At 41.7% G+C, this 26,217-nt stretch overlaps 1 protein-coding gene across 1 annotated transcript in view; it reads left to right on the forward strand.

The window, feature by feature from the left end:
* LOC146789440 (transmembrane channel-like protein 2) overlaps positions 1–26,217 on the forward strand; it is a 566,730-nt gene that overhangs the window by 388,503 nt on the left and 152,010 nt on the right. Inside the window, exon 13 of the mRNA XM_085631099.1 lies at positions 9,455–9,583. Coding sequence (XP_085487225.1) covers positions 9,455–9,583 — 129 coding nt within the window. The remainder of the gene's footprint in view (positions 1–9,454; positions 9,584–26,217) is intronic.

Raw genomic sequence — 26,217 nt, forward strand, 5'->3', positions numbered from 1 at the left:
CCAATGTTTTACATAAGATGTTTATCTTTTTCTTCTATATACCTTAAAGTCTGAAATTCATACATTATAATATTTATTATATACATACATTAATTTTTCCGCTAAGGATGAATTTTTATTACATTAGCCATTTCATTATTCATTATTGCTGGTATTTATTGGATAATACTCTCTTTAATGTTCCTCTTCTCATATTTATTCAATTGCTAGTTTAGCTGTCATTTGAATTGTATTTATTTTACTTGTAATCTTCTTTACAAATATGCATGCTAAATAATATTTATAGTTATGAATACAATCTATTATTTATTTGATCTTTTATGATATATCTAGAATGAAATATTCTTACTTGTTTATATTATTGACACGTATGTGTCTTTAGAATATTGTCTAGATCTCGTTATAATATTTCCCAGATATGTCCACTTACATGCTTTATAATGCTTGGTCCTTTCCTTCATAGGTCACTATTAAGTATAATTGGGTTACCTAGATCCTAATATTTTCAATAACCGGTCCTGGTCTTTGCTTAAAACTGCTGGTGGGGGTCTTGCCTGGAGCGGTGTTCTTGTGAAACCAGACCTGCAGTTAAAGTTTTTGATCTTGTAGTACTCTGTATACCAGTTTATTGTAACTTGAACGTATTTGCTATTCTTTCTACACAATACATTCTTTCTTCTTATTGACAAGCAGATTTTAAAGCAATTTTTTATACTGGTCACTGGAAAACCTTTCCTCCATAACTCATTTTGTTCAGTCTACAAAAGTTAAACAAAGCTTCCAGTACTCCTGCAAATATGGTTGTTTCCCATGCCTTGTGTGCAATATCATGGAATGTTCATGGTTTAACGCATTATATTAAGAGGAAAAAAGTTCTCTCATATCTCCAATCCAAAAAGGTAGATGTGGCTCTTCTTCAAGAGACACGTCTTGATGAACTTGAATCAAAAAAATTGTGTAGGGACTGGGTAGGCAAGGTTTTCCACAGAAGTATCCATGGTGACAGCTCCTCAGACACAGGTCCTACTCGAAATGTGGCGTGGCAATTCTCGTTCGAAAAACCCTTCCAGTTATGGTATCCAAAACATGGGTAGATCCAGATGGCCATTATTTATTTGCTAAATTGCGTATTGGTGATACTCATATCTGTCTGGGATCAATCTATGCCCCGAGTGGTTCCTAAAAATCCTTTCTCCTACATCTGACTTGTCTGTTGTCAGAGATTGATGCTTCACAATACCTTATAGGGGGCGATTGGAATTTGGTGAGAGATCCGATTCTTGACAGGACAGGCCCTCTTGATAAACAGAATGCTGCAGACAGGGCCCTCATGAATGATATAATTGAAGATAACGGCCTTGTAGATCACTGCCGTCTTTCGCACCCAGATGATACTGAATACACCTTCACATCCCCCACTCATGAAACTCTTTCTCTGTTGATTACTTTTTAATTTCTCAAGGTGTAGTCCAATCAGTTCAGGAATCCCATATTTTGGAAGCATCAATATCTGATCACTCTCCAGTCTTATTACAGTTACAAACAGGGATGACCAGACCAGGTCACAAACCTTGGAGGATGAAGATTCAACATCACAAAACGCCTAAGGGTAAAACACAATTACAGGATCATCTTCACAATTATCTTTCCTTAAACCAAGGTTCTGTGGCTTCTGGTAGGTCTATGTGGGCTGCTGCTAAGGCTACTATCCGGGGGCAACTTATGCGGGATGCAGCTCAGGCCAATAGGAGCAATGCTACTCAACAGAAAGAATTAGAACAAGACATTGAGCACTTCACCCGTTTATACACCAAAAAACCCAATCTGCAAAATTGTAAATCATTAGAACAAGCCCGTATGGCACTGAACAGTCTCTTCACCTCCAAGGCAGAATATGCTCTACAAAAAATGAAAGAAAGACATTATGAGCAGGGAGAGAAGGCGGGTAGACTTTTAGCAGCACAATTGAGACAAAGAGAAGTTGCCATGGCTATCCCAACCTTAAAATCATCTGCAGGTAACATGCTGACTCGCCCTCAAGATACAGTTAATTAATTTGCTACATACTCTTTATACCCCAGGTACCCAAGTAGACCATGATAAAATGACATCCTTTCTTGCAGAAATAGATTTACCTCTCCTTTCTACAGAAGACAGAGCACTTTTAAATACAGAAATCAGTAAAGAAGAGATATCACAAGCTATAGCCAAACTTCCATATCATAAATCCCCGGGGGAGGATGAATTTATCGTTGGTAAGGTGACAATGTAGTAGATTGTTTACATGCTGCATTCCAAGAGGCTGAACACACATCTTCCCTAGGAAGTCTTTCTAATAAAGCTATAATTGCAGTCCTACCTAAACCGGGGAAAGATCCATTGCTCTGTAGCAGTTATCGTCCTATATCACTTCTCAATTGTGACAAAATCCTGGCCAGTATTCTTGCCTCTCGCCTCCGTAAAGTTATTCCCTCCCTAATTCATCATACCCATGTGGGATTTATACCTGGGCGCTCCTCTCGAAATCATTTCGTTATTTAACTCACACCCTTCACGCTAAGTTCTTCAAGACGATGCCATAGCATTATCGCTTGATGCCGAAAAGGCATTCGATCGAGTAGAATGGACATACCTATTTAAAATTTTAAAACAATTTGGATTGGGAGACCAGTTTATAAATAAAGAACAATTGCTATATGAACAACCCACTGCATCAGTTAACTGTGGAGGTTTTGTTTCTGATGCATTTCCAATCCGTAGAGGAACTTGCCAGGATTGCCCCTTGTTGCCTCTTTTGTTCTTATTGGCTATTGAACCTTTGGCAGCTACAATACGCCAATCACCCTCGATTGTTGGTATTCCTCTTACTCTGGGAGAATCAAAACTTTATATCTATGCAGATGACATTCTACTCACCATTACTGATTTATCAAGATCATTACCATCACTACTTCAAATCATAAAGAATTTTTCTTTTTTTCTGGGTATAAACTTAACTGGGATAAGTGTGAAACGCTTCCTATATCTGATGGCACCTCAAAACATGTGATACCCCTTACATTGGCAATCTTATTGTTTAAAATATTTAGGTATTCTTGCGAATAAGGGAACAGAAGCCGTGGTTACGGATAATATAAACCCCTTACTTACGAAACTGCAACATAATTTCGATAAGTGGAAAATCATGGCATTATCTTTGTGGGGTAGAGTACAAGCTGTGAAAATGGTCACTCTCCCACGTTTTCTTTACAAACTAGGAATGCTTCCTCTCCATATTCCGTTTTCCACATTACGTCTCATAGATTCTAAGATTAAATCCTTTATATGGGACTCCATCAAAACCCGTTTAGCCATCAAAAAACGTATTGCCCATTATTGTAATGGTGGTCTGAGTCGCCCCTCGATTGAACACTATTCAATTGCATTACAATTATCCCAACTTACATACATGCTTCACGATAACTCTAACGTTCCACAATGGGTACATACTGAAAGATTTCTCTTATCCTCTGAATCGGGTCTTTCTGCCTTATATGGGTCAGGTACCAGCCATCTTGATCCGCGTAATCCTATGTTATCTGCAATGCGTAAAACTTGGCAAAGATCACACCGTATTTTAGGCTTTAATCCACGTCTACATTTAAAAGCCCCAATATGGAATAACTGTGGAATACGTATTAATGGGAAAACTCTCTTCTGGACTACATGGAAATCGGCGGGTATCCTTACCTTAGATCAGATTCTTCATAATGGAGACCTCAAATCCTTTTCATAATTGGTGGAAGAGTTTAATCTTCCCCTATTACAATACGATAACTATCTACAGCTACATAACTCTCTTCTTAAGGCTTTAGGCTCGAAACCCTGGATACTGCAAATTTCACCAATAGCATGTTATCTCCACACTTGGGGGAGACACAAAGGGGTTATCTCTGGTCTGTACAAAACACTCACAAGACAATTATTTTCTCATCCTTTATCTCATGACCTTCGTTCTAGGTGGCAATCACGCCTAGGACTTTCCTATGAAAATGAACAATGGACAACTTTACTAGAAAACTTAGTTAAAGGTTCCCCAGAGGCTTGTTTAAAACTTTGTATATTAAGCAGGCCTATTATCGCATACTAATTGATGGAGATATAATGCCTCTGGTTATGACATTGTACATATCATATTTACATATCATATGTAAATGTCCCATGGTTAAACATTACTGTTTATATATAGGTCGATTTCTGCGTAACACCGTCCCCTTACATCTACCACTCTCGCCAGCAACAATTTTACTGCATGATTTACAAGATTTCCCTACCCTTTCCAAACCGCAATGTCGTCTAATCCACACTGCATTAGCTACTGCTAAAATTTGTATATTAAGACAATGGAAATCCTCATCTACGCCATCACAGGAGACTTGGCTAGCATCAATGATCCAAATTGCCTCACATGAGAGAGTCATTTATAACATTCAAGATCAAACTGAATTGTTTTTACAGGTATGGGATCCTTTCCTACAGGTAAAAGATATATCTGTTACTACCCTTACTTCTTAGGTTACTTTGTTCATTACACTGAATTGATCTTTGGTTACTTATAGTTTAATGACTTATGACCGTACTGAATTGTATTCAATTAGTCAGCTTTTTCATATTATATTTATACCTACTACTGGTGTGATCCAGTATTCTCTATAATGCATTCCCTCTTAATATTTCAAATGAACTCTTTTAATGAAATATGTACTTTATGTTTTCCTAACTTGACATTCTATTATTTTCAGCCTTTAATGATTTGTTGTCAAATTAATGGTTTAATGCTTTAATATTTCATATTCACTACTTAATATTTAATGATGTCTGTATTTCTTTTATTTGATATAATATGTTTTGCCCCTAATTTCCTCCTTTTTTCCGCGATTCTATGGATTTTGATACATTTGCTTTTATATTGATAAGTGCATTCATTATTATTTCTCTATTATAACATACTTTAAGATATGCAATGTTATCATATATTTCTTGTACTGTATTTATGAAATCCTATTAAATTATAACACAAAAAAAGCTGCTGTCTTGTCAGGAAGGCTACAATGTATTTATTGAGAGAGGATCATTTTTTGTTGTACATTTAATGTCAGGTAGATCCTCATCTTGTAATGATAGCCGCAAAAGTGATAGAGCAGTCACAGCCAGCCAATCACACCGCTCAGGTTCGCACACCGGGCTTGTCGTTCACGACCCTGGCTGTCGGGAGAAAAATATATATTTTCTTTTTACATTTTGGTCTGAAAACAGTATTATAAATATGCCAATTATGTATACTCATGTTTATTACTCTGTTTAGCATTTAACTGTTTAAACATTCCTGAAACCCCATGTATTTACTATTGGACTGTTATATTCGGATCACATTTTGTACCCGCTGTTTAGATGTAGATGGGCCCAATGTTGTAATCAAGCCTATCATCCAAATCCTCGTTTCTTTTTCCATTTCTGATAAAACTGTTCAGTACTTGCAAATCACCAGTGAACACTGAGCAGTATTACACTCACCATTTTGCTCCACTAAGAAAATTATGTGGAAAGCCATATTTTTTGCATTTCATTGTACCATAAAATAAATAAAAATAAAATGGGTAAAATGCATTTAAAATTGTGAAATTATGTATTTAAAATATGTGATTTTTATAATACAATGTTTTTGATTCCATGGCCTTGTGACATAAAGTGCCCTGGAAGCACAAATGGAATTTGGCTCACTTTCTGTGCACCTAGGGCACTTTGGTATTACAGAAGGGACCCCGGACACATGTGCGGTCCCCCTGGTATATAGAGATCACGGACCCGCACATATGCCTCAAATGCCATCCTAGAATGGGGGGGACCCAAATGAGGAAAAAACACTTAGCTTTTGCATCTGAGCAGTATTAAGGCCATGGTCAAAGAGCCAACAGACAGTCAGAAGGTGCACTGACTCCACTACACAGAGGTGGTGCACAATCAGTGCGTACCCCAAGAGTGCCTTATGAAAGGGGAGAAACACTGCACTCTGCAGGCAGATGCAGTCACCCACAGTAACTCCTTGCTGGGAGATCTCTGTCACCCCTTTTAAAGCAGGCCAGGTGCTGCTCGCACTGTGAAAGATTAAATGAATTCTTCAAACAGCCACTTTGCCTTTCACAAATGTGCTGCCCCCATGGCAGCCATGAGTTTGTGTTTGCGCTGGGAGCAGTGCATTATCTGTACTAGGGCACACAGTCCCTGTTTGTGCCATGGCACACATAGGGACAGTGCGCGCTTTACATAATATGGCTCCAGAAGAAAGGCTCTGTCAACATCACTTTTAAACACAGAAAGACATAATTTTGTCTGATAAAAATAGGTCTACTGAAAGTTTCAAGGTTCATCTTCTGAGCACTCGTGATATTTCTACACAAAGGCAGGAGATTTGTGAGGGCCTTACTGCATATATTATAGCTCAGCCTGTGTTCCTTAACTCCCTCCGTATGGGTCCCTCCCAGACTTACTAGTCCCATTCCCTGTCAAATACTTGAGGTGAAGCAGAGACGAATCTTAAAAAAATTTTCTGACAGATGTCCATGGAATAATATAATGCATCGATTTGAAAGAGCCACTTGCATTGTTCCCATAATCCTTTTTTTGCAGTATTTTTACTATGTATCAATATATTTGTACTAACCTTTGAACTGTTAACTCCTATGCTATGTGCAAGGAATAAATCCTGTGCATCACAATGACTTAGGGCCTGCTTTAGAGTATGGTGGCTGGTCTGTTTTTCTGCCAAGGCAGTGGGTGGATGTGCTACACTGTCCTCGTAGAAGACTGGCTGCCATATGTGGAAACCTCAACTAGTCAGATGGAGATCACTTTATCTTCAGGGGATCCTCTAGCCAAAAAGCTTCACCAAAAGCATTGGAACTTTTCTGGGCAGGCACCATGTTGAATCTGACCACTCAGCAATGTTTTTTTTGTTTTTCAAAACCAATCTCATGAATTAGGAGTTTGTTATTGAAAACAAAACAAGCATTGGAAATGCCAATAGGTCTGGCTTTAAAGGAATGTCGAATGGTAATGTGAAGCACTACAAGTAAACAGCTTGAGAATAGATATGTATTTGTATGGAAGCAAAGATCTGTAGAATAATATGGATGTAGGTTAATAGGTCAGATGATAGTGCACTGTCATGCCAGACCTTAAAAATCATGTAAGTTAATGACTGACCTCCTCCCATTTGTGCTGCTATCAGGTAAAAACAACATAAATTCTCTAGTTAAGTTATCTAAGACACTTTGATAGCATTGTAACGTCATGTATGTGCTGCTGAAAGTTCCAGTTTAGGAAGCTGGATAAATAAACAAGAGGATAACAGCTCCATGGAGGGCAAGCACATTTGTGTTAATGCACACAACTTGTGACCAATCAAAACATTTACTCCTGGCTCCCAATATGTGGGCAGAGCCAAATCTCCTCTCTACTGATGCTCTCATAATTCTCTGGTGACAGCTGCGCTGTCAAGCCAGATCATAAAAAGAAATATCCATGACACAGGCTGGAAGTTTTCTTGCAACACCTGTGGATCATTTCTTTGATTTCCTCTTCACGACCACCACACTTTCTCTGGTGGTACTCAAAAGGTTGTGAGAATATTGGCACGTTTAAGGTAACCATGTCAGGCAGTGTGAGGTACTTTGACAGATAGCCCAATGTCCAACAGACCATCAGTCAAGGGTTTCTGCTTGTGGAGTCAGTGCTGTTTCATGGCCTTTCCCACATCTCCAAATAGAGCACTGGAACCACGAGGTTCAAAGACAGACGTCTGTCATATTTTTAATAGAATATTTCCATCTCCCAAACTCTATATCAGGCCCTTAGTCTCTTTATCAATTTCATAATTTCCCCACTAATGAGAGGCCATGATTCCTGAGAGGCAAAGCTATTGAGTGGGTCATGATGCTGTCCTCCCAACAATGGGAATAAATAGCACATTACTGTTTGCATTTTGGCAAATGTGGTTTATGCTCTGCTCTTTTTTCTTGTGCATTAGATAAAACATAATTATTTAAGCAAACACAGTCCACAGTCTCACTGCATAGACCAATAGCGTTAACCTATGATGATTGAGGACATGAACCAGGGCAAGGAGACCAAGGATCGCAGCTGAACTCTAGCAGACTTATGGGAATTGATCTCTGGAAATTAGAAACAAATGTCCGAAAATGTGTTTCACTTGTTCCAAATAACATGTTTCATTGGGTCGCATGTATTTTCACTTGCATGGCATATATGAGCTACATATGTCTTTTATGAAGCGAGCATGAGTCTTTCTTTGTAGGCCATGATTCCCTTCCCTCGGGTGTGATGAATGAGAAAGGGGAGGTAATATGAAGGAACTTGGTAGTTACTGAAAGGGGAGGAGCATCACTAACAACTCCTGCCCCAAAAATAAACTTGAAGAGTGCAGTGTGAAGGACAGTGGGGCAGTGGTACTCATAACTGTCAGGATAGTATAGACTCCTTCATCTGACATTATGGTATTCCTGGTCAGTGATCCTATAACAGCTGTCTTTGCACAATGTTATATCTGGAGTGCATGCCGGTGGAGCAGTTGTGTTTGGAGTCTGACCCTTCCCTCTTCCATCACGCAGATGATTCAAAATCAATTCACATCCTGTCTGAAAAGAAACATTGATATCATATTAATATAAATAGTTTCCCGGCAGTAATCAAGGTTTCCTCAAGCAGTGTCCTATTGACTGAAGTAAACCCGAAGACAGATCAATAACATGAGGATCCTGCAGCCTGTATTGCTATTTAATTCGAGATATTATAGTTCTTCCTCTCACCTTTTTGTTCTTCATCGTATCATCATATTTAATTCACCAAATGTTGTATCCAACAAATCTTTGCGGCTACAGATATCCACATATTTCCCTTTTCTGTCCAATTTTTTCGAATTGCCCATGTAGCACACATTTAAAACCCTTTATTTTTTTACAGTTTTATTTAGCATGAACTCCACCCGAAGGTATTGAAGTGCTTTACATGAGCACTAGTTTCATTACAGACGGACACATTCATTTTTGGTAGACACAGCGAGATTAAGTGATTTGCCCAGAATCACAGGATGCTGAGCCGATGCCAAGACTCGAACCTGGTTCCCCAGCTCCTTAATCGGCAGCCCTGGCCGTTAGCTCTGGTGGCCCACTTCTACGAAGTGTAACTGTTATTGCCCTTTCTTCTCATCTACCCTTTTTTCAGTGTCTTAAAAAATCTTGGTAAATGAATGAATGAACTTCTGCCGTCCTCTGAGACAAAGAACAATGTTCATTGTCGAGTGGCGCCTTTTGCAAAAACTAGAAGTTTACTTTACAGAGGAATACGTGTGATGTGACAAAATATCACATATTTCAACTTCTTTCATCTTCCCCTGCAGGAATTCGTCAGACTGACTGTATCGGACATACTCGTGACCTATGTAACCATACTTGTTGGAGATTTCATGCGCGCTTGTTTCGTCAGATTTGTGAACTACTGCTGGTGTTGGGACCTCGAGGCCGGATTTGTAAGTGAGATTCATAGATACATATATCTGTAGTAATATTTCCATTTAGAATTTTATCAAAGTTCCTAAAACCATGCAGAAAAAAGGACCACTGTCCGTTGGAATGTAAACAGGAAAGCATTATTGAGAATGTATGGAGCCTTAAGAATGAACACTCAAAAAACACACAGGCATGATTTTACACTTGCAAGCAATGCTCATTTAAAAGGGAGACTGCTAGTCCCAAGAATCAAAGTATAATTTTTTTGTGCTTCTATTTGTTTACAAAGAAAGTACGACATATTGAATGAGGGAAGGCCATGGAAAGTAAAGGGGCAAAAACAGCAATCACCAAGCAGCTCAAAACACGATATTCAGTACAACACAGTCACCTTGTCCAGCTTATTTCAGAATATTGTTTACAGTATAAGAGAGAAAATGTTATAAAACATCCGTTATCGATGACCGATACATGACTTTGTGTATCACTAATTGCACAGCAAACATTTTGATTAAGATTAATATTTGCAGTGCACACAATTAGACAACTGTCGATTGTGTTAAACTTTATCCCAAACACATTCAAGGATGACCATGTGTGCATATGCATGCATGCATGCACTCAAGGAAGCTCATCTTTGAATATTTGTTTGAAACCGCATTCCCAAAAAATTCTAAGCAGGCGGACTGTGCATGCAAAAGAAAAGTGTGTATATATATATATATATATATATATATATATATTCACTGAAAAAACCATAGGTTTCACACACGTTATAGTTAGGAATTATCATTTACAAAACCTTGCAAATTCACTTAAAAAACCATAGGTTTCACACATGTTATAGTTAGCTGTACATTTCACTCGTAAAAAACCAATGAAATTCCACGTTATAGTTAGATCAGGTAACTATAACTTGCGCGCCCACAATAAACTGCTGATGACGTCACATATTACATCACTCATGACATGGTCAGTGACATCACTCATGACATCAATGATGACATCTGAAATTACACATTGTGGATTGCGGTCGCGCAAGTTATCGTTACCTGATCTAACTATAACGTGGAATTTCATTGGTTTTTTACGAGTGAAATGTACAGCTAACTATAACATGTGTGAAACCTATGGTTTTTTAAGTGAATTTGCAAGGTTTTGTAAATGATAATTCCTAACTATAACGTGTGTGAAACCTATGGTTTTTTCAGTGAATTTGTACGGTTTTTTAAATGCTAAGTTATGTATTTATTTTTTTATTTTTTTTCTGGTTTTTCACTGTGCGCACACCCTGCGCGCTGTGCGCTTCGCGCACCCTGCGCGCGCTGTGGGCGGTCGGTGCGCTTTGCGCACCGAGCGCCCACGTTGCGCAGTCCATGCCGTGCGCGCCTCGCCTTTTTTTTCACAGTAACATTTGTTTTTTTCTCCCTTGTGGGTCCTTTAATTTATTTAATAAATGTGATTGTTACTTCTTTATTTATTTATTTATTTATTTTTCCCGTGCGCGTACGGTAAGCTTACCGTACACGCACTCTGCGATTTTTTTTAAAAATTATTAAATGTATTTTTCGTACTTTTGGGTCCTTCTTGGACCCCCTGACAAACACTAGGGGGTCTGCAACTCTCTTCGTTGCCCCCTTTTCACGTTCCCCACCTTTGTTTCTCAGTGTGAGAGACAGAAAATGGCGGCCGACACTTCCTGATTTCGACCGATTCGAATGTTTACAGTCATGTAACCACCAATCAGAATTGAGCTCGCGCACGGCACCGTACGCGTACGGTAAGCTTACGGTAAGCGCACGGAGCGCGCTTACAGATATATATATTGATTTAAATGCTATTTTCTCAGGACCTACTGAACAGATTTACACCAGACCTACAAAAGGCACATCCTTGACCTGAGGACTACCTCTCTGCCAAATTTCAAGTAATTCTGTTCAGCCGTTCGGGCTGTAGCTCGGACTAAAGGTCCTATGGGAAAATGCATGGGGAAAACGCGTTTTGGGACCCCCCTTTTTTCTCAGCCCCCGCTTGACGAATCCCCCCGAGACTTTCAGGGTAGCAGCGGAGCGTAGCGCCCCATTAGTTTTGAAAATTTCGCGAGGATTCGTCGACCGGCGCCAAAGTTATTCCAAATAGAATGTTGCAGATTTCCTATGGAAACACGGTCCTAACTATAACTATCTACTGGCGACCGCCAGTAGATAATATATATATATATATATATATATATATATATATATACATATATGCAGATATATATATATATATATCATGTGATCAAGGCCCGTGATGGGCTGAAACGCATCATGGCTGTAGAGGTCTTCGAGCAATAAAAATATTTCTACTGCACAACGATGTGGTCTGTGCCCATTTGTCCGAATTTCAAAGACTGAGTGAAACGATTATATATATATATATACATATATTCATCAAATTGTGTCCCCACTTGAAGACGCACTCAGCAAAGGATTATTCCACTGAATATTTATTTAGGCAAACAGGCAGTGACATCCGGAAAATGTTGATGCCTAACGCGTTTCAGAGCTGCCTCGCTCCTTGTTCACAGGCTGGTGATGCACTTTGCAGACTGAAAGGAAACTCGTATTTTGGTTCATTTAAATGCCCTCCGGTGGGCCTCACAGGTGAGTTCAATTGTTGTTGCAGGCTGGGACCTGTAGTTTCCTTTCATCAATTCTTTCCCTCCAGTGGGTGTCTGCGCCGTCTCATATTTATTTCGTTTTCTAAAACCCTCCAGTGGGTCTCCAGATGGAATGTGCCTGTTCAATTTAAAGAATCCATTGCTCCGCTTTAAGGTTAAGAACAATACTTAACCTCTGCAGCCCCATATTTGATTTCCGGAGTGGTGCAGTCTTCCCGGCCTGGACCAGCCGGTATTAATTCATCAAATTGTGTCCCCACTTGAAGACGCACTCAGCAAAGGATTATTCCACTGAATATTTATTTAGGCAAACAGGCAGTGACATCCGGAAAATGTTGATGCCTAACGCGTTTCAGAGCTGCCTCGCTCCTTGTTCACAGGCTGGTGATGCACTTTGCAGACTGAAAGGAAACTCGTATTTTGGTTCATTTAAATGCCCTCCGGTGGGCCTCACAGGTGAGTTCAATTGTTGTTGCAGGCTGGGACCTGTAGTTTCCTTTCATCAATTCTTTCCCTCCAGTGGGTGTCTGCGCCGTCTCATATTTATTTCGTTTTCTAAAACCCTCCAGTGGGTCTCCAGATGGAATGTGCCTGTTCAATTTAAAGAATCCATTGCTCCGCTTTAAGGTTAAGAACAATACTTAACCTCTGCAGCCCCATATTTGATTTCCGGAGTGGTGCAGTCTTCCCGGCCTGGACCAGCCGGTATTAATTCATCAAATTGTGTCCCCACTTGAAGACGCACTCAGCAAAGGATTATTCCACTGAATATTTATTTAGGCAAACAGGCAGTGACATCCGGAAAATGTTGATGCCTAACGCGTTTCAGAGCTGCCTCGCTCCTTGTTCACAGGCTGGTGATGCACTTTGCAGACTGAAAGGAAACTCGTATTTTGGTTCATTTAAATGCCCTCCGGTGGGCCTCACAGGTGAGTTCAATTGTTGTTGCAGGCTGGGACCTGTAGTTTCCTTTCATCAATTCTTTCCCTCCAGTGGGTGTCTGCGCCGTCTCATATTTATTTCGTTTTCTAAAACCCTCCAGTGGGTCTCCAGATGGAATGTGCCTGTTCAATTTAAAGAATCCATTGCTCCGCTTTAAGGTTAAGAACAATACTTAACCTCTGCAGCCCCATATTTGATTTCCGGAGTGGTGCAGTCTTCCCGGCCTGGACCAGCCGGTATTAATTCATCAAATTGTGTCCCCACTTGAAGACGCACTCAGCAAAGGATTATTCCACTGAATAATGGATTCTTTAAATTGAACAGGCACATTCCATCTGGAGACCCACTGGAGGGTTTTAGAAAACGAAATAAATATGAGACGGCGCAGACACCCACTGGAGGGAAAGAATTGATGAAAGGAAACTACAGGTCCCAGCCTGCAACAACAATTGAACTCACCTGTGAGGCCCACCGGAGGGCATTTAAATGAACCAAAATACGAGTTTCCTTTCAGTCTGCAAAGTGCATCACCAGCCTGTGAACAAGGAGCGAGGCAGCTCTGAAACGCGTTAGGCATCAACATTTTCCGGATGTCACTGCCTGTTTGCCTAAATAAATATTCAGTGGAATAATCCTTTGCTGAGTGCGTCTTCAAGTGGGGACACAATTTGATGAATTAATACCGGCTGGTCCAGGCCGGGAAGACTGCACCACTCCGGAAATCAAATATGGGGCTGCAGAGGTTAAGTATTGTTCTTAACCTTAAAGCGGAGCAATGGATTCTTTAAATTGAACAGGCACATTCCATCTGGAGACCCACTGGAGGGTTTTAGAAAACGAAATAAATATGAGACGGCGCAGACACCCACTGGAGGGAAAGAATTGATGAAAGGAAACTACAGGTCCCAGCCTGCAACAACAATTGAACTCACCTGTGAGGCCCACCGGAGGGCATTTAAATGAACCAAAATACGAGTTTCCTTTCAGTCTGCAAAGTGCATCACCAGCCTGTGAACAAGGAGCGAGGCAGCTCTGAAACGCGTTAGGCATCAACATTTTCCGGATGTCACTGCCTGTTTGCCTAAATAAATATTCAGTGGAATAATCCTTTGCTGAGTGCGTCTTCAAGTGGGGACACAATTTGATGAATTAATACCGGCTGGTCCAGGCCGGGAAGACTGCACCACTCCGGAAATCAAATATGGGGCTGCAGAGGTTAAGTATTGTTCTTAACCTTAAAGCGGAGCAATGGATTCTTTAAATTGAACAGGCACATTCCATCTGGAGACCCACTGGAGGGTTTTAGAAAATGAAATAAATATGAGACGGCGCAGACACCCACTGGAGGGAAAGAATTGATGAAAGGAAACTACAGGTCCCAGCCTGCAACAACAATTGAACTCACCTGTGAGGCCCACCGGAGGGCATTTAAATGAACCAAAATACGAGTTTCCTTTCAGTCTGCAAAGTGCATCACCAGCCTGTGAACAAGGAGCGAGGCAGCTCTGAAACGCGTTAGGCATCAACATTTTCCGGATGTCACTGCCTGTTTGCCTAAATAAATATTCAGTGGAATAATCCTTTGCTGAGTGCGTCTTCAAGTGGGGACACAATTTGATGAATTAATACCGGCTGGTCCAGGCCGGGAAGACTGCACCACTCCGGAAATCAAATATGGGGCTGCAGAGGTTAAGTATTGTTCTTAACCTTAAAGCGGAGCAATGGATTCTTTAAATTGAACAGGCACATTCCATCTGGAGACCCACTGGAGGGTTTTAGAAAACGAAATAAATATGAGACGGCGCAGACACCCACTGGAGGGAAAGAATTGATGAAAGGAAACTACAGGTCCCAGCCTGCAACAACAATTGAACTCACCTGTGAGGCCCACCGGAGGGCATTTAAATGAACCAAAATACGAGTTTCCTTTCAGTCTGCAAAGTGCATCACCAGCCTGTGAACAAGGAGCGAGGCAGCTCTGAAACGCGTTAGGCATCAACATTTTCCGGATGTCACTGCCTGTTTGCCTAAATACATATTCAGTGGAATAATCCTTTGCTGAGTGCGTCTTCAAGTGGGGACACAATTTGATGAATTAATACCGGCTGGTCCAGGCCGGGAAGACTGCACCACTCCGGAAATCAAATATGGGGCTGCAGAGGTTAAGTATTGTTCTTAACCTTAAAGCGGAGCAATGGATTCTTTAAATTGAACAGGCACATTCCATCTGGAGACCCACTGGAGGGTTTTAGAAAACGAAATAAATATGAGACGGCGCAGACACCCACTGGAGGGAAAGAATTGATGAAAGGAAACTACAGGTCCCAGCCTGCAACAACAATTGAACTCACCTGTGAGGCCCACCGGAGGGCATTTAAATGAACCAAAATACGAGTTTCCTTTCAGTCTGCAAAGTGCATCACCAGCCTGTGAACAAGGAGCGAGGCAGCTCTGAAATGCGTTAGGCATCAACATTTTCCGGATGTCACTGCCTGTTTGCCTAAATAAATATTCAGTGGAATAATCCTTTGCTGAGTGCGTCTTCAAGTGGGGACACAATTTGATGAAATATATATATATATGTATATGTGGGAGACCTGAACAACAATAAAGAAGTCTTATCTATGCATACCTGGAGTACGTGCCTCTTCGTTTGGAGTAGGATTGTTTTCTTTGATATATATATATATATGTATATATATATATATATATATTCACTGGAAAAACCATAGGTTTCAGGCACGTTATAGTTAGGAATTAGCATTTAAAAAACCTTAGAAATTCACTAAAAAAACCATAGGTTTCAGGGGCGTTATAGTTAGCTGGACTTTTCACTCGTACAAAACCATTGAAATTCCCCCGTTATAGTTAGTTCAGCTAACTATAACTCGCGCGCCCGCAATGCACTGCTGATGACGTCACATATTACATCACTCATGACATGGTCAGTGACATCACTGATAACATCACTGATGACATCTCAAATGACATCACTGATGACATCACTGATGACATCATCCAGTGAATGTGTGTTTTTCTGAAAATTAAATGTTTTATATATGTATATCTCAAGGTCGATGGAAGAATAAATGGGTATATAAGTGTCTAAATGGATGATTTGTTTTTGAAAAATTGATTGTATAACTGACTGATTAAGTGTATCTTAGTGAATACATGGCTTAGCGAGTAATGTTTAAATATGTAAATATCTGTATCAGTCTCTCACTTTGTGTATAAATGGCTGCATGGGTTGGTGAGTAGCTACATGAGTGTCTATATAGGTTATTAGTTGGTTTTATGAGTGTCTGAGTGTCTGTATGGTTTGGTGGGGGGTATTACGTAGTGCATAGGTGCATGAATGAGTGAGTCACTATTTGTATGTGTTGAAGACAGCATGTGTGCAGGACTGTATGGGTGGATGAGTGTGTGCATGGGTGTGTTAGTGAGTGAATGACTGTCTCAATAGTGTCTTTATGAGTAACTACATATGTTTTAAACTAGTATATGTGACTATTGGTGTATATAAGTGAGTATATGTGAGAGTGAGAGATTGGAAGAGTTCCTGCATGAATACAAATGTGTTTCTATAAGTGATTGTTTAAAAGAATAAGTATGTGTAAGTTTCTGTAGAAGTAAGTGTGGTGGTGTGTGTATAACTGTATATGCAAGTAAATGGATGTTTGATTCTTTATTAGCATGAGTGACTATGTGTGTGAGTAACTCTATGGATGAGTGGCGTTGTGTAACAGGATGTATAGGTGTATGAGTACATATGATGAGTGAGAACATGTATGAGTGACTGTATAGGACTGTTGGGGAATGAGTGGATGTATATGTGGATCTTAGAATTACTGAATAGGTTGTTGTAACTGGTATTGGTATGTCCATTGTTTTGAATATTTTAGTTTCTATTTTTCAATGTGTGTATCAAAGGTTACATTAGGGTGAGAAGAGGTCTTCCACTCTATCACAAGGATGATGTCATCAGTGATGTCATGAGTGATGTCACTGACCATGTCATGACTGATGTAATATGTGACGTCATCAGCAGTGCATTGGGGGCGCGCAAGTTATAGTTAGCTGAACTAACTATAACAGGGGAATTTCAATGGTTTTGTACGAGTGAAAAGACCAGCTAACTATAACTCCCCTGAAACCTATGGTTTTTCCAGTGAATTTCAAAGGTTTTTTAAATGCTAATTTCTAAATATGCCTATAGACATAGAACATGTGAAGAAAGAAGAACAAACGCACAGAAAGAAAAAAAAGAAATGCAGAAAGAATCAACAGAAGTCCTCAAAGACAGAGAAAAGTGCAGGAAGAAGGATAACGTGCAGAAAGAACAAACAGAAGAGCAGAAAGAAGCCTTGTTGCAAAATCATCCAGTACCTACAACTTTTAAAGACGGATACTGCTGGTAACTGAGTCTGACTAACTAGTCCTAGAGCCAGTGATTTGTTAAAAGACACTCAGAATACAGTGAAAACACCTACATACACTAGGGAACATTATGCGTTGGGGTCCCCCTGTGATTAGCATGACCTCCTCTGTAAGCCGCTAGTATATAAAAGGGCAGGGGGATTAAAACTACCTCTTAAAATGACCCACAGGGCGTGTTTTGCACATGTCACCTCAGGCCCCGTCCCCTCCCTTCCCCACTGTGTAAACACGCCCTGTGGCCGTTTTAAGTTTGGAGATTAAATCCCCTTGAATCCTGAGGGTCCCTAGGGGCAAAATAACCCACTAGGTACGTCCAGTAAGTGCCACTGCAGAGAGGTGTAAAAAGGGGCACGGCCTTCACCACCTCTCTGCAACGCAGAGCAGTGGCGCTTACTGGAAGCACCTGGTGGGCTAGTTGGCCCCCAAGGTCCCTATTTCCCCAACTTAAAACACGCCACAGGGCGTGTTTGTTTGCACACGTCACCTCAGATCCCGTCCCCTCCCTTCACCACTGTGTAAACGCGCCGTGTGGCCGTTCTAAGTTGAGAGATTAAGTCCCCTTGAATCCTAAGGGTCAAACTAGCCCACTAGGTACCGCCAGTAAGCGCCACAGAGCTGCGTTACAGAGAGGTGTAAAAAGGGGCGTGGCCTCAGAACACCTGTCTGCAACGCAGCTCCCTGGCGCATACTGGAGGTACCTGTTGGGTTAGTTGGCCCTCAGGGACCCTCAGTATTGAAGGGGAATTAATTCCTCAACTTACAACTGGCCAGGAGTCGCGTTTGCAGAGTGCTGCAAGGAGGAGGCGGGCCTCCGGCGTGATGCCGGTCTTTTATTTATTTTATTTTTTTAAGAAGGAGGGCTGTGTGGCCCCCCTTCTTTTTCTAATTTATTGGCCCTGGGGAGCCCATCCCCCAGGGCCTGCCCCCTAATTTTATTTTTTTTGAAAAAAAAATACAAATTGTAAGGGGGCCTCCCAAGGCCTTAATCGCCTGCGTTGCCCCCCTCTTCAGGCCACTTATGGCCCCGGGGACCCCATCCCCCGGAGCCGGCCTTTGTTTTTTATTATTTTAAAAAAATGTATATTTATAGAAACACCTAGGACATTCAGGACAAACCGTATGTACCTATCACCATGACGATTTGCGTGATATTCATTAAAAGGCGACTATGCATACAATGAATCCATGTGGAATGCATTTACACCGCTAGTGAAGCTCTGATGTGTCTGACGTCCTACCGTGCCTAATCCCGGCGCCCCCGCCGGTGGGTACTCTCCAAGTAGACACCCTTGTCGTTTATTTATACAATCATGGGTAGCTTTTGACGGGCACATTTAATACACACGCACACCAAGCCATTCAAAGGGGATTCGACAAAAATTCTACCAAAACTATGCAAGAAACCCCCCTCACGGTTAATAAAACACACATCCACCGCTTTTAATTTTACTCTCTGGAAAGGAGACGAACCTCACTTGAGAGTCACAGCGCGCTCCTGGCTGAGCCCAATGCTGTGTTACACCCACCAGAGCCCGCCGAGTGCCACACACCTTTGTGTTGTATTCCACCAGCTAGTGCGTATGCTATGACACTCTCTAGCCCATGTGCACTGTAAAGTGCAAACAAAAAATGGTACAAAAGGGAGAGATAAGGAAATAACTTTGGTCAAGAGCACACTAATTAACTCTATATCTAGTTTATTAATCTAGACAGATTTTATCAAAACATTTGGACATTCCTGCATCAAAAATGACAGCGGACCTTGATGAGAGCAACAGGGCAAAAATACAACAATACAAATATACACATAAATTGAACATGTGCAGAACATCACAAACATAAAAAGACTTGTACACACAAATAAGTTAACCCCTAAACAAACACATAATTTTCTATTAGTGTCCTCCTAATAATTTCAGGACGAACCACTGGAAGGTAGTCCACAGAGTGCGCTGCGACTCAACAAATTATTGTCGGACTTTCTCAGCACACTAAACGGTGAGTGACCACACTGTGCTTATTTTCAAGGACTCCTCCTTCATAACCGGGTCTACGCAATTGCGTTTCGGCCATACACTTTCCTCGGCCTCCTCAGGACAGGGTTAATACAAAGAATGTACACACAGGGAATAAGGTGGCCCAAAGGACGCTCATACGTGCGGGTCATCCGGGTCCCCAGATACCCAAAAGGTGCCGAACCTTCCTTCAGCAGGAAGTCCTTCCTGATGACACTATATGTCGACAACTTGTTTTATGGAATAGCTACTGCGGCAGTAATCTGACTAAAAAGTCCGGAACACACAGCCCACCACTTGACAATCCCTAAGACGCCGGTCTGCGTGAGGCAGCAAGCAGCACCTGTTACTATATATAGTAACAGGTGCTGCTTGCTGCCTCACGCAGACCAGCATATAGTGTCATCAGGAAGGACTTCCTGCTGAAGGAAGGTTCGGCACCTTTTGGGTATCTGGGGACCCGGATGACCCGCACGTATGAGCGTCCTTTGGGCCACCTTATTCCCTGTGTGTACATTCTTTGTATTAACCCTGTCCTGAGGAGGCCGAGGAAAGTGTATGGCCGAAACGCAATTGCGTAGACCCGGTTATGAAGGAGGAGTCCTTGAAAATAAGCACAGTGTGGTCACTCACCGTTTAGTGTGCTGAGAAAGTCCGACAATAATTTGTTGAGTCGCAGCGCACTCTGTGGACTACCTTCCAGTGGTTCGTCCTGAAATTATTAGGAGGACACTAATAGAAAATTATGTGTTTGTTTAGGGGTTAACTTATTTGTGTGTACAAGTCTTTTTATGTTTGTGATGTTCTGCACATGTTCAATTTATGTGTATATTTGTATTGTTGTATTTTTGCCCTGTTGCTCTCATCAAGGTCCGCTGTCATTTTTGATGCAGGAATGTCCAAATGTTTTGATAAAATCTGTCTAGATTAATAAACTAGATATAGAGTTAATTAGTGTGCTCTTGACCAAAGTTATTTCCTTATCTCTCCCTTTTGTACCATTTTTTGTTTGCACTTTATTGTTCCTTACCCAGGTATTAAAAGGGTCAATTGGGTATAACCCTGTTGTTTGCCACATGTGCACTGTAACACCACCCCCTGAATATGTCATGCCACAATTGCCTTCGCACGGGTTATATTGCCCCATCTAACGTGCCTTCCTCTATGCCTATGTTATAACGCACAGCGCTATGCCATACATATTACAATCTGGGATCCATATCCTTGTCACAGTGCATATGCAATGTTACACTCCCCAGCACATATTTTATATTACAACTTTAGAGACTAGTTAGGCTACACAGCACTGCCCTGTGCATATTACACTCCAAGGCGAATATCGCATAGCACGCGCTAGTGCCTGTGCTATCTCGCGCTCTCCAATGAATCTGTCATTGCGCACAATGTATTGCATATTATATTTCACGCCCCGGTTCATCTTATATCACACTTTTTGGTCCATCGTTTATACCATACACTATATCTAGTTTTCATTTTCAATCGTGCTCTCAGGACTATGTTCTATATAACACTGCACTCACCTACCCTTTTCACGGGCATGACATTTTGCGATGGGGGTGGAGGGTCAGGTGGTGTTTCTGCCAAGTGAGCCCGGAGTCACAGTCACAAACGTCCTCTTCTTCCTGAATAAAAGTGAGATTATGCTGCATACTTGTTCATATTTTAAGTAGTTCGCGCAGACACACTTTTTAAAAACAATAAAGTTCCTAATACCCACCTGCTCTGAACAGTTAGCTTGCTGCCCCATCCACCTCCTCCCTATCTTCTGTTGTCTGAATCCATGGACTAGCCTCCTCCCTCCTGCCATGCATGGTCTGATGTGCTGCCACTGCCCTCCATTTAGCATAATGTACCAGCCCACTCCTCCTACCCTCCTTTGCCCAGTTCTATGCCCCATCATTGACCTCCTGCTTAGCCTCTGTGCTTAGCTTGCTGCCCCTATTCTCCTTCCGCCTGCCCTCCGATGTCTTTGTGCATACCCCTGCTCCATCATTCCATGGACCTGCCACTCCTATCTTCTCTGAGTGTTCTGTTGAGCTGCCACTCCCCTCCCACCTACCTAGCATTGTCAGATGACTGTAACCTGTCCCTGCCACCTCCACCCTGCCTCTCCACATGCCATGCCCCTATCCCCTTCCTCCTGTCCTCCACGGTCCATTTTACTGCCACACCCTTCTGCCCTCCCTGGTCTGTTGTGCTGCAACTGCTCCTCCTGCCTGCCCCGCGCAGTCTGTTGTGAGGCCCCTTCCCCTGAACTCTCTTGTCTGTGCCCAGGTCCTGACCCTCCCTTCTATCCTCCATGATCCTTTGTGCATGCCCATGCATCCTCCTTCTTGCCCATCATAGCCATTGTGCTGCCACTAACCCTCCTGCTTGCCATGCATGGTCTTCTGTGCTGCCACGGCCCCTCCCACCTTCCCTGTGTGGTCAGCTAGCTGCCCCTGACCCCCTCCCACCTTCCCTCCATGGTCTGTGGGTATGCCATCATAGTCTCACTGTTGCTCTCCATGGTGTGTCTTGTCCTCCCTCCTGGCTTGTCTGTTCCATTGTAATGCCCCTGATCCGTCCCTCCTGCCCTTTATGGTCTGTTATGCTGCAGCTTTCTTTCCTGTCTGTCCATTATGGTCAGCTAGCTACCATTGCCTCTTTCCCCTCAGTTCTCTGTTGTCCATATACATGGTACTGTCCCCTCCCTATTGCTTTCTATGGATTGTTGTGCTGCACTCCCGTCCCGCATGCCCTGTGTGGTGTATTGTGCTGCTGCAAACCCTGATGCCTGCCCTGTAGGGTCAGTTTAGTGCACCTCTCCATGTCCCTCCTGTCCTCTGTTATCCGAGTCCATGTCCCTACCCCAATTCCTCCTGCCTTCCATGATCCAATGTACCATACTTGCGAACATTTTGAACTTGGTAAGAGGGAGATTTTGAAAAAAAAACGGGGTATTGATTTTCCCCTTTGAGTTACATTGAAAAAGAGGAGATTGTAGACAGGAGACAGATCAAATAAAGCCCATTTGAGCTTAAAAACATTGGATGTTTCTTGGCTGAATTGGGTCTGTTGGCATGTATAGTTGTTCTACCACTGCCTCTTCCTTCTGCCCACAATGGTCAATTATATTGCCACAGCCTCTCTTGCCAGTCCTGTATTGTTGGTTTGTTTCCCCTGCCCCCCTTTCCACTGCCCTCCATTGTCTGTTGTGCTGCCACTGCCCTTCCTGCCTGCCCAGTTCGGTCAAATTGTTGCCTCTGCACCCTCCTACCTGCCTTCAATTTTCAGAGTCCGTGCCCCTGGCCTCTGCCTCTCAACAGTATCCTAATGAACAACTAGATTGCTAACATTCTATATTTATTACAAAAGTGTGGAACGCCTGACGTCATCTTGATGTAATCAAAACTGTAATACCTAGAGCATTTCCTTTAGAAATTACATATATGAGAGGGTCTTATTTGCATCAAAATTATGGTTAGTGCTCTAAAAAACTAAAGTGAGGACATATTTTCTGAGTTTTCAAATAGCGACAAAGCACTTTTAAATTATTTGTTATCTTTATGTTTATTTCTCCAATTGACCACTTGATCAAATGTTGCACTTAGGGGAGAGGATGTGGTGTTACTTCCAGAGCTGCAGACTTTGCAACTGGGGAACCAGGTTGGAGTTTCTGCTTCAGGTCTCCCATGTCTACAACCAAAATGAATTTGATCTTGTGTGATGTAACCAATGCTCATGTAAAGCACTCCAATACCTGACAAGTCTGCACTATATAAAACTGCAAATACACCATAAATATGTGTTTTGCACACTTCTGTCATTGGGCTACATGTGGACTTCATCTGGGTGATATTTGTGCTGCATTTGGGTTCTTTTGTCTCTGGTGGCCATCTTGGGAGATTTATTTGTTATGAAGTTTCCTAATTTCCTCATTTACTGCAGTCTCCTCAGTAGGAAATGCTTTCAGTTTTTTACTTTGATTCTATCAAGAAGGTATTCAGATATGTCACACATTTGCCATAAAGTCTGAATGTTATCACTCTAGTTGCTCATTAGATCACTGTAGTAAAGCTACTGCTCACCACGGAAGTCTGCTGCTGGTATTGAAAGTGCATGTTTCAGTCTGCATGTCAGAATTTTTTAATTAAATTTAAGAGAATTTGAGAAGTCACTCAAAATGTGCCCTAATTTTTCTTTCTGCAGCACTAATCCTACTTTCTATTGCAAAATGAACCCGGTCATTTTGTTCCTTTTTGAATTAAATGTTTTAAGAGTTACCACTTTATTCCAATCAAGATGGCTTCAGGTGTGCAATACGTTTGTCATAAGTAGGACTGTTGGCACTCTAGTTGTTCTTTAGAACACTCTGGGAAGCTGCAGTAGAACACAAAGGAATCAACTGACAGTCTCTGCCCTTGTTGGAGGTACATGTTTTACTGAGAATGTCAGACTTCATTCTCACATGACTGAGAAAGATAATGTGAATTTACAGAAAATATGCTCTCAGTTTAGCTTATAGATCACCTTCCAAACCTCTGTGGGAAAAGCATGAGAAAATAGTTTTCTCTCAAACATGATTCATGATATCACAGCAGAAGGCTTGTTCACATGGTAAAATCACCTTAGAACACACCACAATTCCTAAAATGAGTATGGTACCATCAACAAATGATTTATAATGTAACTAAAGTCTTAAAACCTTCTATTATCTGCAATGCTTTTTAATGAGGTGCTATCATGTATATTGGTCCCAAGATGGCTGCCAAAACACTTCTTGGATGAAGTACTGACAGCCAATCAGATCTCACTATGAGATGTGTGGTTAGGCTCCGCCCCGATATATATATGATTTTGATTTTGATTTTCTCAGGAACTACTGAACGGATTTACACCATTTAAGGAAAAAGCACGACTCTGAACCAAGGTCTACCTTTCTGCCAAATTTGGTGTTATTCCGTTCAGCAGTTCGGGTTGTAGCTGCGGCTAAAGGTCCTATGGGAAATTGCATGGGGAAAACACATTTTGAGACCCCCCTTTTTCTCAGCCCCCGCTACATGAATCATCCAGAGACTTTCAGGATAGGAGCGGACCGGAGCTGGCCAAAAGTTTTGAAAATTTCACGAAGATTCGTCAACGGGCGCCAAAGTTATTCCAAATAGAATGTTGCAGATTTCCTATGGAAAATAGGTCCTAACTATAACTACCTACTGGCTAGGGCAGGAAAATGTCAACTTTCGAAAAGGGGTAATAAAAAATCCGACTTCACCAGACTATAACCATTCCCCTCAAACACCTCATTCAAAGGGTCAGATGCAAGTTTCCATGGATCTTCCCGACTCTTACTCTATATCTCATTTGAACACAGAGAGAGCCACTCCATTAAGCTTTCAAACCTTGCCATTGCTAAATCTAACTAACCCCAAGCAGAGTAGGTGAAGTTGCTCTACGCGGAGCACTACGGAGTTGGCCAAAAACTCAGTGGAACTCTGCTCCACGCCTCCCACCCCCCACAATAAACACTTTTTAAATAAAATTTACAATTAAAGTAAAGTAAAAGCACAATTACCTTACTGCAGCGTCCCGGGCTGTGATCCTCCTCCTTGCCATAATCCCGTACGTCATGGTAGGACTGCACATGCGCAGGCTGACCATGACGTACGTCTGACGTAGGGAAATATGACGAGAAGGAGGAGGGCAGCCCAGGACGCCACAATAATGTTAGTGTGCTTTTATTTTACTTTAACTGTACATTTTATTTAAAAAATATTTATTGGGGGGGTGGCAAGCTGGAGGGTTCGGGCTGAACTCCGCTCCATAGCGGAGTCAGAAGTTTTGCAGGAACTTCTCGTTCTCCGCGGAATGCGGAGTATGCAAAATTCCGCAAACTCCGCCAGCAGAGCAGAGTTCGTTCCCAGGGTTAAATCTAACTGTATTGTGTAAAAGTTACACCACTTTCTTTGGTTCATAAAAACGACTTTCACCTTTAGTTACAAAATCTGGCTTTTTCATTCACATCCAGTCACCAACCTACATAGTTGGCCCCTTTTTTATGTCGTAATGTAATTTACTTATGCTTTGATTCTCTCTTATTTTAGCCCAGACTGCTTCTACGGACAATTGCTCCACACCAATGCTGATCAACCGACCTGGACCTTACTTGGGTCTGGGATTCCTACCTCTTATTACAACAAAAGGAGACAATCCGGCACATTCATTAGTGGTGCCCTATAATCCCAAGCCATTTTACCAAGTTGTATCTCCCAATCAGTGTTGCTAGAAATAGCCAATTATATAGTTTCTTAAATCATGCGGTTGAACATCTGAACAATGCCTTTTTCACTGGGATTATGCAATGAAGTAGTTTTATGTTTCACGCCAATCCTATCACAATACTACTCAGCCTAAATGTGAATTGTACCCCATTGTTGCTCAAGATGATTGCAGGAAGACCTTTAAAATCAAACATATGGTCCGAAAACTCCAAAACAGAGTAGGTTTTACCCTGTCAACTACCTTTACCACTGGCCAATGCGAAAATCAATCAATTAGAACAAGTATATACGTGCTGATCAACACCCAGAGTATC

This window comes from Triturus cristatus, chromosome 10 (assembly GCF_964204655.1).
Source record: "Triturus cristatus chromosome 10, aTriCri1.1, whole genome shotgun sequence".
Classification (NCBI taxonomy): Eukaryota; Metazoa; Chordata; class Amphibia; order Caudata; family Salamandridae; genus Triturus; species Triturus cristatus.